Raw genomic sequence first — 15792 nt, 5'->3', positions numbered from 1 at the left:
CCATATCATCGATATGCGCACCCTTTCGTAACCCATATCATCGATATGCGCACCCTTTCGTAACCCATATCATCGATAGGCGCACCCTTTCGTAACCCATATCGTCGATATGCGCACCCTTTCATAACCCATATCGTTGATATACGCACCCTTTCGTAACCCATATCGTTGATATACGCACCCTTTCGTAACCCATATCGATTTTTAGATCTCCTATTTTTTATCATGGCCTTTCCAACACTCTCTTACGATCGACTCTCATTTTTATTATCGTTTGCACAGAATGAAGGAACGTCTAATGTGGACATCGTCGTCAGGGTTATGGATGAAGGAGTTTGTCGAATCCGAAACAAAAAAGGCAACTACACTGTTCAGAGAGAGTCGCCAAGGATAACCGCTAGAAAAACCAAAATATTGCATAAAGTTCACTGGATCGACAAAATTTCCAGATTTATCTTTCCATTCCTTTATGTCATTTTCATCATCTGCTACACTTCATATTATATGTCGCAAAGAGAGTAAGAAAAACACACACAACGTAAATGATAAGACTGTAAAAGTACAAATCTAGGTTTCCTGCGCTTTTTACTTCTTGTCTTTATGATAACTCTGCATTTGTTTATCTGTGTTATTCTTAAGGGAGACTATGTACAGTCTTGTATGTATCAGCTGTCAATCATAAGGATTAAATGTACATATCAGCTGTTAATTAACAGGATCAAAGTCAATCATCAGGATTACATGGGTGTGTTGTATGCATCAGATGTCAATCAACAGATCAAATGGGTGTCTTGTGCATAAAAGCTGTCAATCAACAGGATCAAATGGGTGCCTTTTGCAGCTGTCAATCATATCACCAGAAACAAATGGGTGTCTTGTGCATAACAGCTGTCAATCAACAGGATCAAATGGGTGCCTTTTGCAGCAATGTCAATTATATCATCAGAAACAAATGGGTGTCTTGTGCATAACAGCTGTCAATCAACAGGATAAAACGGGTGCCTTTTGCAGCTGTCAATCATATCACCAGAAATAAATGGATGTCTTGTGCATAACAGTAATCAAAGCAGGACCTTAAGTTCCCAATTCTCAATTCATCACATGGGCATTATACCATGGTAGTACTACAGTCTCAATAATAAATTTCAATTCAATTTCCAGTCCACGGCTGGAGACTGAGCCTAAAATGTTGTGCAAATTTCTTTATCCTTGTATATTTTTTCTTTTAAATTCATTTATTCATTTCAGAAAGAAACCAGTGATGTTGTCTACAACTAGTTCATAGATAAATGACCAAGATAAATAAAGATGAATGAATAGAGACATTCCATGGATAAGATTCATGAATATTTTGACGTATTTTATAATACAACTTATGGATATGTTTTAGCTCAGCATGTAGCAAAGTAAACTAAAATAGATTTTAAAGTATAAAAAGTATTCATGCCATTTCTATTTCAAAACAATGTTTTAACTTAAGGATGTTGATTAAAAACTTCCATGTTTTAGTAAGCATGGGCATGGGCACCTCTTATTGACACTAAACTTGAGCTGCTAAATTCTAATTAAATCTGATTCTGATTCTGATCAGCCCAAAGTTTGTTAAAGAGTATTGATATAATTTGGAGGTTGGCTTGTACCCCATGTGGTCAAATTGCTTCTCCTGGTTTGCCTCAGCAATGAATCCTCCATTATGCTTCATTGCTGGTCTTGATAACTCACAATCCTGTCCAACCCCTCCCTGCACTTTGTATAAAGGTTATAATAACAAGGACTCCAGAGAACCTTTAAACTGGGGGGGGGGGGGGGGGCTAATATTGGAAAACATAGCAGACTAGTATGATACAAACGGCTAAAAGTGGGGTTGAAATTTAGTGGATATAATTTAGCAAAAATAGGAAAGATAAAGCTGCTCTTTCTCAGTGGTCTCTGCATAAGGACATATTCTAAAGATACAATATTCTTGACTAATATTATATATACAAATGTATTAATATCAATATGATAGAGCTCAGAAGAATTCACCAGTTCTGTACTACATTCACTTACTTTTGCCTTGCACTTGAGCACACACCACAAATACCAGTAGCTTTTCAGTTGCCTTTTCAATCACTGCCTGTCACTTTTGCCTGCTACCATTTTTCTATCTTGTCCAAGCATTTTTTTTCTAAATATTTGGCTGTATATACATATTTCCGAATATATATTAATAATGATATCAAGGAAGGGTTTTGTATGGATTGAGAATACCATTGGGATCCATCAAGGTTTTGATGTTTTTCATGATTTTGACAGCCTCCTCTGACTTGGACAGATGAATGAATTTAGCCTTCTTGAAGCCAAGGCCATGTTCAGAACTGATGCTGCCACGGTATTGAGCTGAAGGTTATATTAAAAAAAGCCCTAAAATATAATGATCACAAAGCAGAGGAAGTAAACAGAGGGAGGGGATATGTGAATAGTCCACATTCAGTATCCTGCAATTCAGACTTGATTGCAAGGCTTTAGTTGTTAAAGAGTTTTAAACTGTTCATATGATGGTAAAACGTTCTAAGACAAACAAAATCCTGTCCTGCCGATCTCAATGTCATATGTGAGTAGAGTTGTTTGTTGGTTCTCTCCTATGCTTCAAGGGTTTTTCTCCGGGTTCTCTGGTTTTCCTCCCTCCTAAAAAAAATCAACTTGATCTAAATTCTAATTCGATGTTTGGGCTTCCACCTAGTTCGGAGCCTAGCCTAGCGAAAGCTTTATAGATTTTTTAGATTAAAAAAAAAAATAAAGGTACATATTTTACACTTTTACCAGTAGGACTCATTATTCCATATTGCACTGACCTGTCCAGTTATAAATGTAAGGTTCAACAGCCTTCACAAGTTCTTCATCATACTCCAGGCTTGTGACGTTGAAGTGAAGGTTCCCTTTGTGTGGCGAGCAAAAAATAAATTAAATGAATTCAAATTCTCGCATACATGTGGTAACAGAAAAATATCCAATCTTTTCATTGCTACACGCTGATCGAGACAACAGTCGCGACAGGGAAATTGGGCAATACGCCTCCATTGATAAAAAAATTGGTCCGAACCTTTGTATTCTCTAATTGGTGGCAGTGTATTGCCCTATTTTCCTGTTGTGACTGTCGCCTTGATCAGGGCGTAGCAGTGAATGGTAAAGTAAAGGATTATTACCACTGTTTTCATGGCTGCACACAGGAAATCCAGCAATAGACTAAGCGTCAATCAAATAATTGTTCGGTACCCTTTACGTATTCTGATTGACAGCAGCCTACTGCCTAATGTACCTGTCATGTCTGTTGTCTCAAACAGCATGAAAACAGTCGTAATGGTGATGTCAATGGTGATGTCAGTTATCTTTTCTCATTTAAATTCGTCAACCATTAAAGAAAAAATCTCTTTGCTTGAGTATGGCCAATAGAGTTCTGCCTGCTTGGCACGGTAATGGAATTAATTCTCACTTCACACCCATGATGACTGAAACAATAGATTTTCCCAACATAGCCTCACATTCAAGCACTTCAGAATGAGGTTATGCTGTTTTCAACAAAGGTTTTTACCGGCATTCTCAAATAAATATGGCACTGTGTGATCAAGATCCATATCAAAATATCGACAGCCTCCTTACCATCACCAAGGTGACCATAGCCAAGGACATTTGTTGCTTCAGATCCAAGTCTTTCTCTCATGTGAGGTACAAGGTCATATAGCTTGGTTATTGGAATAGATAGATCGTACTACATGGGAAAATCAAGAAAGCATAAATAAGAGAGGGAAACTTCTTAATAACGCGTGTGCCATGTAAATTCCCGTTCGGGCTATTTTTAGAAACCGTATGCAGTATAAATTTTGCCTTACCCCACTCACGTGTGTCATCAATTTATGCGTGCACCCTCTTTCCATTTATACTTTTGATCACTAAAAACAAAACGGAAAGAGCACATTGATGACGCACAGGAGTAGGGTAAGGCAAAATTTAAACTGCATCCAGTTACTAAAAATAGCCCAAATGGGAATTTACAAGGTGCGTGGTATGACTGATGTTACGCAACACAGTCACTGTTTTCTTAAGTGAGTATCAGATTTCATTAGTTTAGTTTTGGGACGCGTGGCAGTTGCCCGTGCTTAATGATTTCGTCGTAAGAGGTCAAGTTATAGGACTTCAAGTTAAGAGTTAACATCTGGACAAGGTACCGATCATTTAAAATATGTTTGTAAAGTGTTTATGTATTGAATCTTAGTCTTAATAATTCGTTCCATCGCGTATAATTCCGATATCATTTAGTTACATTCCTTTGTTGATCTACTTGTAGTTTTAAGGATAAGTCAGAGCGAGATAGTCAAGATTGACGAGATATACGAATAAAGATCAATCCAGTAAAGCAGTCCAGTCTTAGTTTGCCTAGCAAAGGCCACACGTGGGTTATTAAGAAGTTCCCCTCTCTTATTTATGTTCTATTGGAATAATTAATTACAGAAAGATAATAAGACTTTGTTTTTGTGGCATCTTCAAGACTCAACATATAGTTCTAATCTGATGTTTAGTATGGAATCAACTACATGTAGTGATGATAAAGTGCCCAAAATGTCAGCACACCCCTAACCAGTTAATAATAGTAATTCAATTCTCCACTGGTCTATTCAAATTATAATTAAGGGATCAATAGACCCCTTAGCTTTGGTGCATTATCTAAGATTTTACCTTATAATTGTAGCCTTCTTTCTTTAAACTTTCAGCTACAGATTCCCTGATTTTCCATATTTCATTTATCTGTTGTTAGACACAAGATAAAATAATGATTGATGGATGGATGGATGGATGGATGGATGGATGGATGGATGGAAGGAAGGAAGGGAATATGAAATGCCTTATACCTTGGCAATATCAGTTGCTACTGTTCCATTTTGTACACTCCCACTTGACATTGCCACCTCTAAGAATTTATTCAATTTCTAAAACAATTAAAAATAGAAAACATCAGCAAAGACTGACCAACAGGGACCGACCAAAAGTTCATTAGACAGACAGACAGACAGCCAAAGCCTCCCTACCTCTTCATCATGTTCCCCATTCGATCCTGAGGTTTCTACCAAGACATAGAATGGGCTCTTACTAATGGGATTGTGCATTCCTAAGTTCCTTTCAACTAGTGTCATAGAGTAGTCATCCAAAAATTCACAAGCTAAAGAAAAAATAAAATAATAAGATCATTAAGCAGAACTGGGTTGGTGAAAATTTAGGCCCTTGAAGTTTAAAATTTTCTGATACTCCTTCTACCCCCCACCCCCCCATGCACATGCACACACTTTTTAATGGACCATTTCTAATCCAATCACTGACCCTATTCATGATCTTATTATTCACTACCAATAATAATTTGATTGTAATGACACACCTGATAAGATTTCTCCAAGTTTTTTCTTTGCAGTCATGAATGTTTGTAAAACATTTTCAAAGTTGTTGCAAGCAAGGAAAGCAACATTGATAGCCTGAAGAAATAAATTTGATAATTAGAATTTATTATTTTTTTATCTATAAAATTGCCTAGTATCTATAAATAACTATAAAAGTAAGTGTTGAGCACTGTTTATTCTCATGATAAAGGATACATGCCACTAAATCACCTTAGGTCTACTGGGGACAAGTATTGCTGCTTTAGTAATCACACCAAGGGTTCCTTCAGAACCTATGAATAACTGCTTTAGATCATAACCTGTATAAAGAGTCAAGAAAAAGTCAACCTTCAAGTACATTTACAGTGGGATAGGAGTCGGGTGGGTTGGTTAAAAAATGCTCTGCATTCAATGGCGTAGTTCTGGAATATAAGTTATCATGTCTCCTAATTTTTTTCAACTCTGCCACTCCCCCTCCCCCTAGGAATCCAAACAAAGCTGTGGGGGGAGGGGGGAGTAGCAGGGAAAGTGGTGAAAGTGTGGATGCTTCCTAAAGTTTCACAGACCTGTATTGTCCTTTCTCATTTTGGATAGGCAGTCCAGAATTGTTCCATCTGCCAAAACCTACAAAGTAAATATTAGAGTTCAAAATATGTAAAAAATAAACACCATATTAATCTCTTATATAAACTCTCTTAGATCTCACAAAATATTTAAAATTGAAAGAAGTGTGTGAAAAATCATATGGCTATAGAACTACAGACCTCTGACACAGAAGGCTTCACAATAATCTGTAACTAAGCAACATTTAAACACTATTTCCAATGCAAACAAATTATTTACCACCTCCAGGCCAAGTACACTACCATGTAGAGATCCATATCGCAAGAGTCTGAGTCCTCCAGCATTGGTGGCAATATTCCCTCCAATATGACAGCTTTAGAATAGAATACAAAATCATAAAATTCAAAGTCATGCATTTTCCTTATGATACACGATTTCGAACAACTTAAGTTAGTTCGTATGTACCTGCCCTTGGCTCCCAGATCCAGTGGCATCATAAAACCTTTATCTTCTAAAAAATTATCAAGATTCTCAAGTATGCACCCTGCTTCACATGTTAAAATACCTAGAGAGAAAAATATAATGTTTCAACTAAGTAGGGTGATTTGGTTTGTTTTGCTCAGATATTTGTATCCTAAGTTTCAAAAAATGATGTGGCTCGTCAAAATTCATTGCCAGCACTAATATTATTTTATTGGATAATCAAGACATTTTATCAACTGTTTCAAAATTTCGAGCATAAGTTTGTTTGTCTGTCCATAGGATTACTGCTAAAAAGGTTAATTTTTGAGGACCTTTCGTGCTAGAGCTATGCAGTGCAAGATATGATAGTAGGCGAAACAATCAAACAGATACCCAACTAAGAATAAATACATATAACAACCTGATATTTCATCCAGATCAAGGACTTGATTCATGTTGGATAACGACAGAATTATCTCATCAAAGACTGGAACACTTCCACCTGCAAGCAATAATTAAAATTCATTAACTATTGAGATCAGAAACAACAAACAATACCACAGAATGACATACTGTACTGTATAAGATTGTAGCCTAGTCATTTAGGGCAATGTTTCTGAAGCCCAGAAAACTCCAGATGCAGCACTTCTATTAAATTTCCAATATAAAGGATAGGCAAATTATTTTTTAATTGTTGGAGGCCACAAAGAAAAAAAAAAAAAGGCTGTAGGAAAGTGAAAAGCTCCTTCAAAAATTCAATAAATTAAAGTATAATGCTAAATAGGCTGGTAGGATATGTTTTAACTTACCAACAAGTCCAGTGTTGCCACCTTGTGGAACTAATGATAGCCTGGATCATAAATATTGAAATCAGGTTTTAACTTTTTTAATTTTTTCCAGTCCGGTATCCTAAGAAAGAAATCGTGCGTTCTGATTGCCTGTTTGAGCGGGCAGTATTTTGTCAGTATCTGCCTGCACTTGTGGTCCGGTATCCTTTGCCGCTTAACAACAAAACAAAACCATTACAAAAACAAGTAAAAAAATACGGGGAAAAAATCAATAAAAATCAATTTACCGTCCTATAGTCGTTCTGGATAGGAAAAAACTGTGCCCTCGGTCTTGAAAATGGACCTCACCCTAATGGCCTCAGTCCGTATGTATATTTAAGACCTCAGGCACAGTTTTTCCCTATCCGGACCTCCTGGCCGGTAAATAACATATATATATTTTGCAATATATTGCATCAAGATAATGCTGATAATTACAATGATGGTGAAGACGATGACTTTTCGATTGGCAATTATACATTAATTTTGCATCAGTTACTGTAATTATGATGATGTTGACAATGGCATTGAAGATGATCATCTTAAGGCAGTAACAATTTGACCTCTTGCAGTGTAACAATACAAATGCAATAACCAATATCTCACAGCTAACTAATTTACCTTTTTGAGTTACAGTAACCTAAGATTGCAGACACTTGTGAAGTTGTCTTGGGTTTGAGTAAAACTTGACTTTGCCCTCTAGAATAAAATTTCAATTTTAAGTGATAAATGATTTAATAAATGAGCAGGAGTATTTTATCGGGTATAAAACACGAGGTGTAGCCGAGTGGTTTTAGACCTGATAAAACACGATCTGCGAGTTTATTAAACGGCTTAGAAAACTCATGATGTATGTTCTCATAGTGTACTGATTTCTTTACGAAATAAACCTAGTTTGATAGAGAAAATCCAAGTTAAAGTTTATGCAAATGAAGACGAATCTATATGAGATATAAAACCTCCTTCATGGTCTTGATTTCTATTGTGTTTCCTCATGAATTATTCATGAATTTTCTAACATTTAAAACACTCATGAATAATTCATAAGCTTATGGTCCAATTGGAGCCACCATACACATCACGTGCATGAATTTTTGCTCTCCCCACTCCCCTGGTTGTAAATTTCAATTTTCTCAACCTAAGCAAGAATGAATTTGAGCTTGATTTGTTGCCCCACCCTCTCTTTCAGATCCCAGGTCTCCAGACAATGAGAATTTTATGAGCAACAAAGTAACGTGAGTTGAACATTAGGTCTACATTTCCTACTATTCCCATGGGGGTGGGAAAGGGGAGGGTGCACCCTAATTTGCCCTAACTTGGTACTGCTAATGCATTCTTTTCAGAATGCATTCCAATAATTGTATCAAAGTCAAATTAATAAATAAAGTATATACTTCACTATTTTTAGCCAATCAGTGTTGTAAGGTTCTAATTCATCTGGTTCTGTCACCACACCCCCTGGGATTATTCTTTCAAATGTGGCAATATCGGCATCAGTGACCTGTTGAAATAAAACATTTTTCATCATTTTTCCCAAAGTGATAGGCTCCATTCGATATCTTAAAATTCAGACTCGCTTATGGTCGCATGGCACTTCATGTACAGTACAAACAGATGGATTACCAGGTACATTTATTGGTAGGAACAAAATAATGTACCATACACGTTGTTTCTACCTTTCTTTTTGAGAAACGTTTGATAGAAATGCTAGTCAGTTCACTGATTGAATCGACAGCACTTTATCTACTGATTCTTTTGAGGTTTAATGCAATTTTGAAAATTTTATTCTGGAGAGCCTTGGTATCTTGCTGGAAAATATTTGGAGAGTGGCCTAATTTGCGATGTCCATCGAGAAAAATGTCTCTCATGATTACAACACCACAAAAGACCTGTCTAAACAGTGAGAAGCACTCTAGGAAAATGGAGTAATATTAAATAAACACAACTATCTTAAATAATAATGTTATGCAATTTGAATAAGAAAGGTTCAATGCATAACGTTCATTCATCGATACGCTAAACGTACCTTTGCAAACTCGCCTCTCTTTACATTTGGATATCGGACACTGGTCAATTCTACTTGATTTTCAGAGCTGTAAAGCCTTTTACTTCCATAAAAACATACACTGAACCTCACATTTAAGCTTGAAAATATATTTTTGTATTTTAAACATAATTCTCTCCGGCCTAGAGTGTGCAGAAGACGAGATAAATGCACACTGCTACGAAGAGCCATCCTTCTTCCACAAAATAACAGACTTTAGCTAGGCGTTCCAAATACCACCACAGGTAACCCACACATTTGGTACAGGGACTGGCTTGTCAGGTCGAAGTTCGGGCTCACACAATAGATTTTTCTCGCGCAGCATCGCATTCAAGCGCTTCAAAATATTTTGGGGTCGGAAATGGATAGGAAGTTTCACTTGTAAAGTAATCAGTGTTGCCATAGTTTCAGGCCTGAGGGATTTAGGGATACTGGCAAGAGGGGTCCTCCCTTTTCTTCTTCTTTCTCCTCACCACCCCTCTGAAATATCCACAATCAAAAATGTTTTTGAAGGAGGGGGGGAGGGGGGAGGGGTAAAAATGGCATGGAATAGTAGTGATTTCAGCTCCAGTAAGTAAATCTATTATGATAGAGTGAAGGCATTTACCAGTGAAATAAAAAATACTAATCAACGTGTAAAAGTCAAAGACACAAAAGAAAACAATGGAATTAGGGTCTACTAAAGTGTATCAGTCTAACATCTATTTCACGGGTTTAATGACTTCACTCTAGCTTTCCTTCTTCAAATTAGAAATTAATGTTACAGTGCCAATCTGTTAATCTGCAATCAATCTCCCCAAAAAAAAAACCTTTTGAAAACCCAACAAAGATTTTAGTGGTCTCATTCTAATAAAGAAATTCAACAAGCAATGATCTTTTCTAAAGCATTTTTAAAACCCAACAAAGGTTTTTGTGTGCTCGATCTAATAAAGAAATTCAACAAGCAATATTTTTTCTAAGGCACCTTTAATAGCCTAACCAACCATATACTGCACTATTAAACAATGTTTACTAATAACAGGTAGAATAAATCTATATACATATTTTGTAATAGTATAACATTACCATTATTTTCATTGTTACACACTGATTGAGACAACAGTCATGGGAAGGGGGTGGAAATCAGGCAATACACTGCCGATCGGAGAATGTAAGGTTAAACTAACATAACAAAAATATTAACAAACTATTAACAAAATATTAACAAAAATTAAGGACAAAAACAGTTATGAAACAAATGCTACATAACATAGACTTTCATAGCTTGGTCTAAATGGAAATCATCTTTTGTCCTTGGACATGTCACTTTGCCTTGCTTTTCCTGGGACATGATGTGAAGGGCCTACGATTGAGAAAGGAAAAAAATTAGTTTTTTACCACAAATGTAAATTTTTAAAAACTTTCCGATTGGTGAGAACCATGGAGAATAAGAGGGCATACCAACAACGTCAACAAATGGCATGGAGCCCACACACGCTTGACATCATTTTTTGTTCAAACCTTTTGGGTGTTTTTCTAGTAGTGGGAAGTCAATAGATAAAGATTTATTTATATATATATATATATATAGTAAAGATTGGATTAAAGACGAGACATGTTCACTGTAACTCCGAGTTTCGTGCTTACGCACTCATCAGACAGACTTTCTGACTTTCTTTCAAAGTCTGTCTGATGAGTGCGTAAGCACGAAACTCGGAGTTACAGTGAACATGTCTCGTCTTTAATCCAATCTTTACTATATATATATATATATCTATTGCTCTGCATCCCTACGCATCGAGCACTGTTTCAACAGTATAGACCACATTACATACTTTGTTAAAGATTTATTTATTTATTTATTTATTTATCAGGCTTTAACCACATAAACAATAAGTGGTATGGTCCGTACAACAGAGCATGACTCCAAATAAAGTACGGCCACAATATGATCACATAATAAGTGGAATAATATTAAGTAAGGAAAAGAAAATAAGTGGAAGGAAAAAAAAAGAATCAAAGAAATTGTACGAAGGAAGAAAGAAAGAAAGGGAAACAAACAAAGGAAGGAAAAATAAATTGTAATTTTCTGTTTCTTACCCGTTCTCCATAGACAAATCCATTAGGAAGAACCATGGGTGGGTTATTTTCATTCATTATTTGTCCAGAGATGGGACAAACAAGTCTTGACTGAGCACAGTGGGCAAATGGCAGAGGATCTCCTAGAATATTCAAAGGGTGGCTACAAACTGGACATTCTGCTATTTTATGACCTTCTTGATAACAGTGTCTTAAATTCAGTTAAGGTACAATAATACTACAATACTACAGATATAGAGAATATGGCATGGCTGTGTGGAGATATGATAAATTATTATGTTATTACGTTATATCTTCACAGGTTTTTCCATGCTCTTTTCAGTAATAAAGGATGCAGGAAGCGGCATAAGCATGAAAGAAGTGTAAGGAGAAGCACAAGCCATAGGCAAGTGCTTTTCACACTTCTTGAGTGCTTATTGCACTTTCTAAGTGTTTTATTACTGAATGGAACACAAAAAAAGCTGTTTACTTGTATTATTATATAGTTACTAATTTTATATTCGGTAGTGAATTTATTTTCGAGAGAAAAAAAGATGGCCACAGGATCTACAGTAGCAGCACTTCACATGCTCAGATGGCGTCAGCACTGTGCTCTGTTCACTAGTATAGCACAGTTCTCATAATATCCTAACTATAAAATAATAAATAACAAAGAGGACTATTCAGTATCAATTATTTAAGTAGAGAACAGTAAATAAATAAGGATACGGTGTCTTTAGTGCTGATAATCCTGCTTGTAAAGTCAAAGATAAGACTGACTGATCATTCAACTGATGCAGCTGGAAATTTTCTTTTCTGAACTGTTCAACCAGTTTGTTCCATCGAGAAGGATCAAATAACTCCTAACCATAAAAATCACCATATTATAATATTATCACTTTTAGGAAAAAATATATTTTATAACTGATGTGGTTATAGAGTGTACTGTACAAACTACTTGTTTAATGTCATAAACCCTGCCAGGGTAGGTTGACATGAAACTGTATTATAGTACTAGAACATAAGGTGTGGGTTGCCTGTGTTATGATATCAGTGTTGTGTGGGTTGCATGTGTTATCAAGTATGTTTTATGTAGGTTGCCTGTGTTATGATGTGTTATTAAATGTTATACTGTACCTTATACGGAGAACAAGCCATTTGGGGTTTGAATGCCAGTAGTGCCATCGCTCTTTGGATTTCTTTTGTCATTACTTGATCGGCATTTGCAAAGTGTTTCCTGGCGTACCTAATATGTCAGATTTCAACATAGCAGTTATTCTTGTACCTTGGTTTACTGTAAACCCCGTTTAGATGTACATTGTACCCATAAATAAGTGGCATAGTGGTTTGCGATGTGCATTAATTTGGAATGGGGCATGGGAAGGGGATGGGGGCTATCATCAGCCAATACCCCAAAAAGGTACAGATCTGCAGTATAACCCAAACGAGAAAAGCTAATTACAGCCATTCTCAATTACACGTGCCCTCTAGCGATTGTCTTTGTCATGACGAAGTAGATTTTGGTTGACGTCAATCAAAGCGTTTCCATGACATTCTATAGGCTCAGCGCTTATAGCTTTGTGTTTTCCGACAATATCATGGAAACGCCTTATGATTGATGTCCACCAAAACCTTCTTCGTTGTGATCATCACGTCAATCAAAGCGTTTCCATGACATTCTATAGGCTCAGCGCTTATAGCTTTGTGTTTTCCAACAATGTCATGGAAACGCCTTATGATTGACGTCCACCAAAACCTTCTTCATCATGACAGATAAAATCACAAGAGGGTGCGTGTAATTGAGAATGGCTGTAAAAGTTGTTTCTTGCATTTTCCTTGTGTTGAACAGAAAGGATATTACCACCTGATAACGCAAGGGTTAAGAGTTTTAATCCCAAAAGGCTGACATACTATCTTTGGAGAGGGATTTTCTCTAAGAAAACCGGGGATATTTTATAGCTTACTTGATAGCTTCTATTCTTTCATCTCGTCGAACAAGCTCAATGAATTCTTGCATACGGACATTGAACTCCAAGGTGCTCTAACAAAGAAGGTAGTATCTAAGTTAAACATGCACTGAACCAAATAAATTACATTAGACTACTGGTTATATATAATAAAATGCACACCTTAAGTTTTCTTAGTTTTGACTTGTTTTCATAGCACCAACTTAAACAAGGACCAGACTCCCCTTTGAACAAGGCTTCCTCTACTTGTCTTGACGTGGTAAAAAGATCAATATCAACTAGTTCCTGAAGACAGAAGAGCATATACCTGTAAGTTATCTACAAGCAACAGACCTACATCCTAATGAAATTATTAATAAACTAATTAATGTCATAATCATTAGATAATGTACAGACTAAGGTGCACCCCAAAAAAGGGGGAGCTATAGCTTTCCAAGCCCCTCCTTCTCCAGGACATCCTGAATTTGGCTATCTCCAATAAACCAATCAAAACTCTTCCGTAGCTGGTACCAATCCTGGTTGAGAAAAGAGGAGTGAGAAAGCTTGGGACTTTTAGCACTTATTTGGGCAATGTAAATATGGAAACAGATTGAATCTTTGGGTAGTTGGTTTTATTATGTTTCCAAGGTTGTTTTCATTTCTGACTAACCTCAATGTCTGCTTCTGCAGCAAGTTTCTTTGCTGTTTCATAAAAGCCCTGCCTCAAACAATGATCCACAAGCATTCTGTCCAGTCTCTTCTTCTTCCATACAAGTACAGAACTCTTTCTTTCATCAGCATGTTCTTTGATGTGGTCCAGACGAGTCTTGCAGTGCTTGACAGAGCCCTCTTCTTGGTTCAGGCATTCTTCAGACTAGAAATTCACAGAACACATTACAGACAGCAGTTTTTTAAATTTGTTTTTCTTTTTACTTTTTTGCACACAACTGTCAACTCATATTTAATATTTATCATAAGAGCCAGTGGGCAATTTCATGGAAATCAAAGGTGGCCTAGCTGTTACACACTTAACTGTCAGCTCTGGGGTCTGGGGTTTGATTCCCTGACCTGTGCATCACATATGAATAGAGTTTGTTAGGTCTTGCCATTGATTCTTTCTCTGATTTTTGATCCTCCCTACACAAGGACCTACCAAGCTAAATTCCAATTTGACCCGTGAATTAGCTGTGCCCTAATTTTGATCAGCCCAGAGGTTGTTTCAGGGTTTTATCTGTAATAAGCTATTCCCTGACTTAGATCAGCTCAGAGGTTGTTTCAGGGTTCAATCTGTGAGTCAGCCGTGCCCTGACTTAGATCAGCCAAGAGGTTGTTTCAGGGTTCAATCTGTGAGTCAGCCGTGTCCTGACTTAGATCAGCCAAGAGGTTGTTTTAGGGTTCAATCTGTGAGTCAGCCGTCCCCTGTCTTTGATCAGCCATGAAGTTGTTTCAGGGTATCAATGAGAAATTTTACGTATCCATATGCCTTTTCGACTTTGTACATTAGAAACCTTTTGGAAACCAGTCTATATGTTTACCTTTCTTTTCAATGCTTGTATTTTTTGAACAACTCCATCTAGCATCCCAGCTATTTCATTAGCCTTCACAGGGTGTTTACCAAGAGTACTTGTGAGTTCATTGGTGGCATTGACGACATAAGATACCTCTCTATCTATGACTTTTTGAGCTGTGCGGAACCTTTTGTTTAAAATCTCATAAGGAACCTGAGGAAATAAAGAAGGGACTAAATTTTCCCAAAATATATTAAAACTATGACTGTAGTATTCTTTCTATATGCAAACAACAAAACAGTTGTGTGTTATGCTTACGTCGTCTTGTTTCATGGGCACAAAAGTTGTACTATTTAATATCATTGCTTTCCTCACTACGAAATATTGGCAATTTTACATTGTGTTAGCTTAGCGTCAAATAGTATACTTGAAACTCCAAAGAGAAAATTAGGTAATTTTTCCAACAACAGCCACAACAAAAAACAGTAAGGATTTTGAAGCTAAGAGAGTCATCTACGTAAATTTTTTTACCTAATTTCTTGGCTTTTTCAAGCAACAAATATCTAAGTTTTGAGACTTACTTTAAGTGTGGAGTATTCCAAAGCTTTAATGTCAGTCATAGTGGAATAATTTGACGGAAAAGTCTCCTTTTTTCTTCCCTTTTCGCGAGAAGTTTTTACCAAGACGAAAACAACCATTCACACAAAATGGCGTTATACTCTATCGAGGGAATGGGACGAAGTGCTTTCACGTACCACAGGGAACCCAAGATGCTAACTTCATATTTATGCGCAAATTTTTTTTTATTCATACAGCAATTAAACTTTTTCTTAAGTGAGAAAAATAGTAAATTGAATTCTTTTGTGATACATTCTATTATAAACAAAATTCAAAACATGATAATTTTTTTTTTAAATTCACTCAGGCTCTTGAAATATTGATGCACGAAAGCCAAAACACGACTACACTACAGCCTCT

The 15792-nt window shown here is 36.4% G+C and overlaps 3 protein-coding genes across 6 annotated transcripts in view; 1 reads left to right on the top strand and 2 right to left on the bottom strand.

The window, feature by feature from the left end:
• Positions 1-1597, top strand: part of LOC116291275 (gamma-aminobutyric acid receptor subunit beta-2) — a 28441-nt gene extending 26844 nt beyond the window's left edge. For all 3 annotated transcript variants that reach the window (XM_031698429.2, XM_089028516.1, XM_031698428.2), the window contains one exon: positions 283-1597. In XM_031698429.2, the coding sequence (XP_031554289.2) occupies positions 283-522 (240 nt within the window). In that variant the 3' untranslated portion in view covers positions 523-1597. The remainder of the gene's footprint in view (positions 1-282) is intronic.
• On the bottom strand, positions 1331-9494 carry LOC116291277 (D-2-hydroxyglutarate dehydrogenase, mitochondrial). The gene is made up of 16 exons (XM_089028515.1): positions 9285-9494; positions 8653-8759; positions 7880-7957; positions 7241-7281; positions 6853-6933; positions 6435-6534; positions 6249-6342; positions 5972-6029; positions 5637-5725; positions 5408-5501; positions 5064-5194; positions 4887-4964; positions 4714-4782; positions 3640-3748; positions 2835-2918; positions 1331-2379 (listed from the first exon to the last, which is right to left on the bottom strand). The coding sequence occupies exons 1-16, from the start codon at positions 9492-9494 to the stop codon at positions 2219-2221; spliced, it is 1584 nt and encodes a 527-aa protein (XP_088884641.1). The 3' UTR covers positions 1331-2218.
• A 763-nt stretch (positions 9495-10257) lies between these two features.
• LOC116291301 (E3 ubiquitin-protein transferase MAEA) lies at positions 10258-15537 on the bottom strand. Of its 2 annotated transcripts, none has more exons than XM_031698467.2 (9): positions 15396-15537; positions 14842-15027; positions 13977-14180; positions 13490-13612; positions 13325-13401; positions 12498-12606; positions 12090-12223; positions 11382-11571; positions 10258-10644 (listed from the first exon to the last, which is right to left on the bottom strand). In XM_031698467.2, exons 1-9 carry the CDS (start codon positions 15510-15512, stop codon positions 10543-10545), a joined length of 1242 nt encoding a protein of 413 aa, XP_031554327.1. In that variant the 5' UTR covers positions 15513-15537; the 3' UTR covers positions 10258-10542. The 2 variants fall into 2 exon arrangements, with proteins under 2 accessions (XP_031554327.1, XP_031554328.1); XM_031698468.2 differs by lacking the exon at positions 15396-15537 and adding an exon at positions 15133-15197.
• Between the last annotated feature and the right edge of the window lie 255 nt (positions 15538-15792).

Source organism: Actinia tenebrosa, unplaced genomic scaffold, assembly GCF_029948245.1.
Source record: "Actinia tenebrosa isolate PJP-AT-01 unplaced genomic scaffold, QUT_ActTen_1.0 PGA_scaffold12__29_contigs__length_12842862, whole genome shotgun sequence".
Taxonomy (NCBI): domain Eukaryota; kingdom Metazoa; phylum Cnidaria; class Anthozoa; order Actiniaria; family Actiniidae; genus Actinia; species Actinia tenebrosa.
This window is presented reverse-complemented; position numbering and strand designations above follow the sequence as displayed.

What these genes read in the sequence shown, in the direction of transcription:
- LOC116291277 (XM_089028515.1), bottom strand. Translation starts at nt 9,494, where the DNA reads ATGGCTCTTCGTAGCAGTGTGCATTTATCTCGTCTTCTGCACACTCTA. An exon ending in GTGTACTTGGCCTGGAGGTG is followed by an intron (nt 6,030 to 6,248) that starts GTAAATAATTTG and finishes TTTACTTTGTAG; the next exon opens with GTTTTGGCAGATGGAACAAT. An exon ending in ATGGGGAACATGATGAAGAG is followed by an intron (nt 4,965 to 5,063) that starts GTAGGGAGGCTT and finishes TAATTGTTTTAG; the next exon opens with AAATTGAATAAATTCTTAGA.
- LOC116291301 (XM_031698467.2), bottom strand. Translation starts at nt 15,512, where the DNA reads ATGGTTGTTTTCGTCTTGGTAAAAACTTCTCGCGAAAAGGGAAGAAAA. An exon ending in CTGCAGAAGCAGACATTGAG is followed by an intron (nt 13,613 to 13,976) that starts GTTAGTCAGAAA and finishes TTCTGTCTTCAG; the next exon opens with GAACTAGTTGATATTGATCT. An exon ending in GAAAGAATAGAAGCTATCAA is followed by an intron (nt 12,607 to 13,324) that starts GTAAGCTATAAA and finishes CTGACATATTAG; the next exon opens with GTACGCCAGGAAACACTTTG.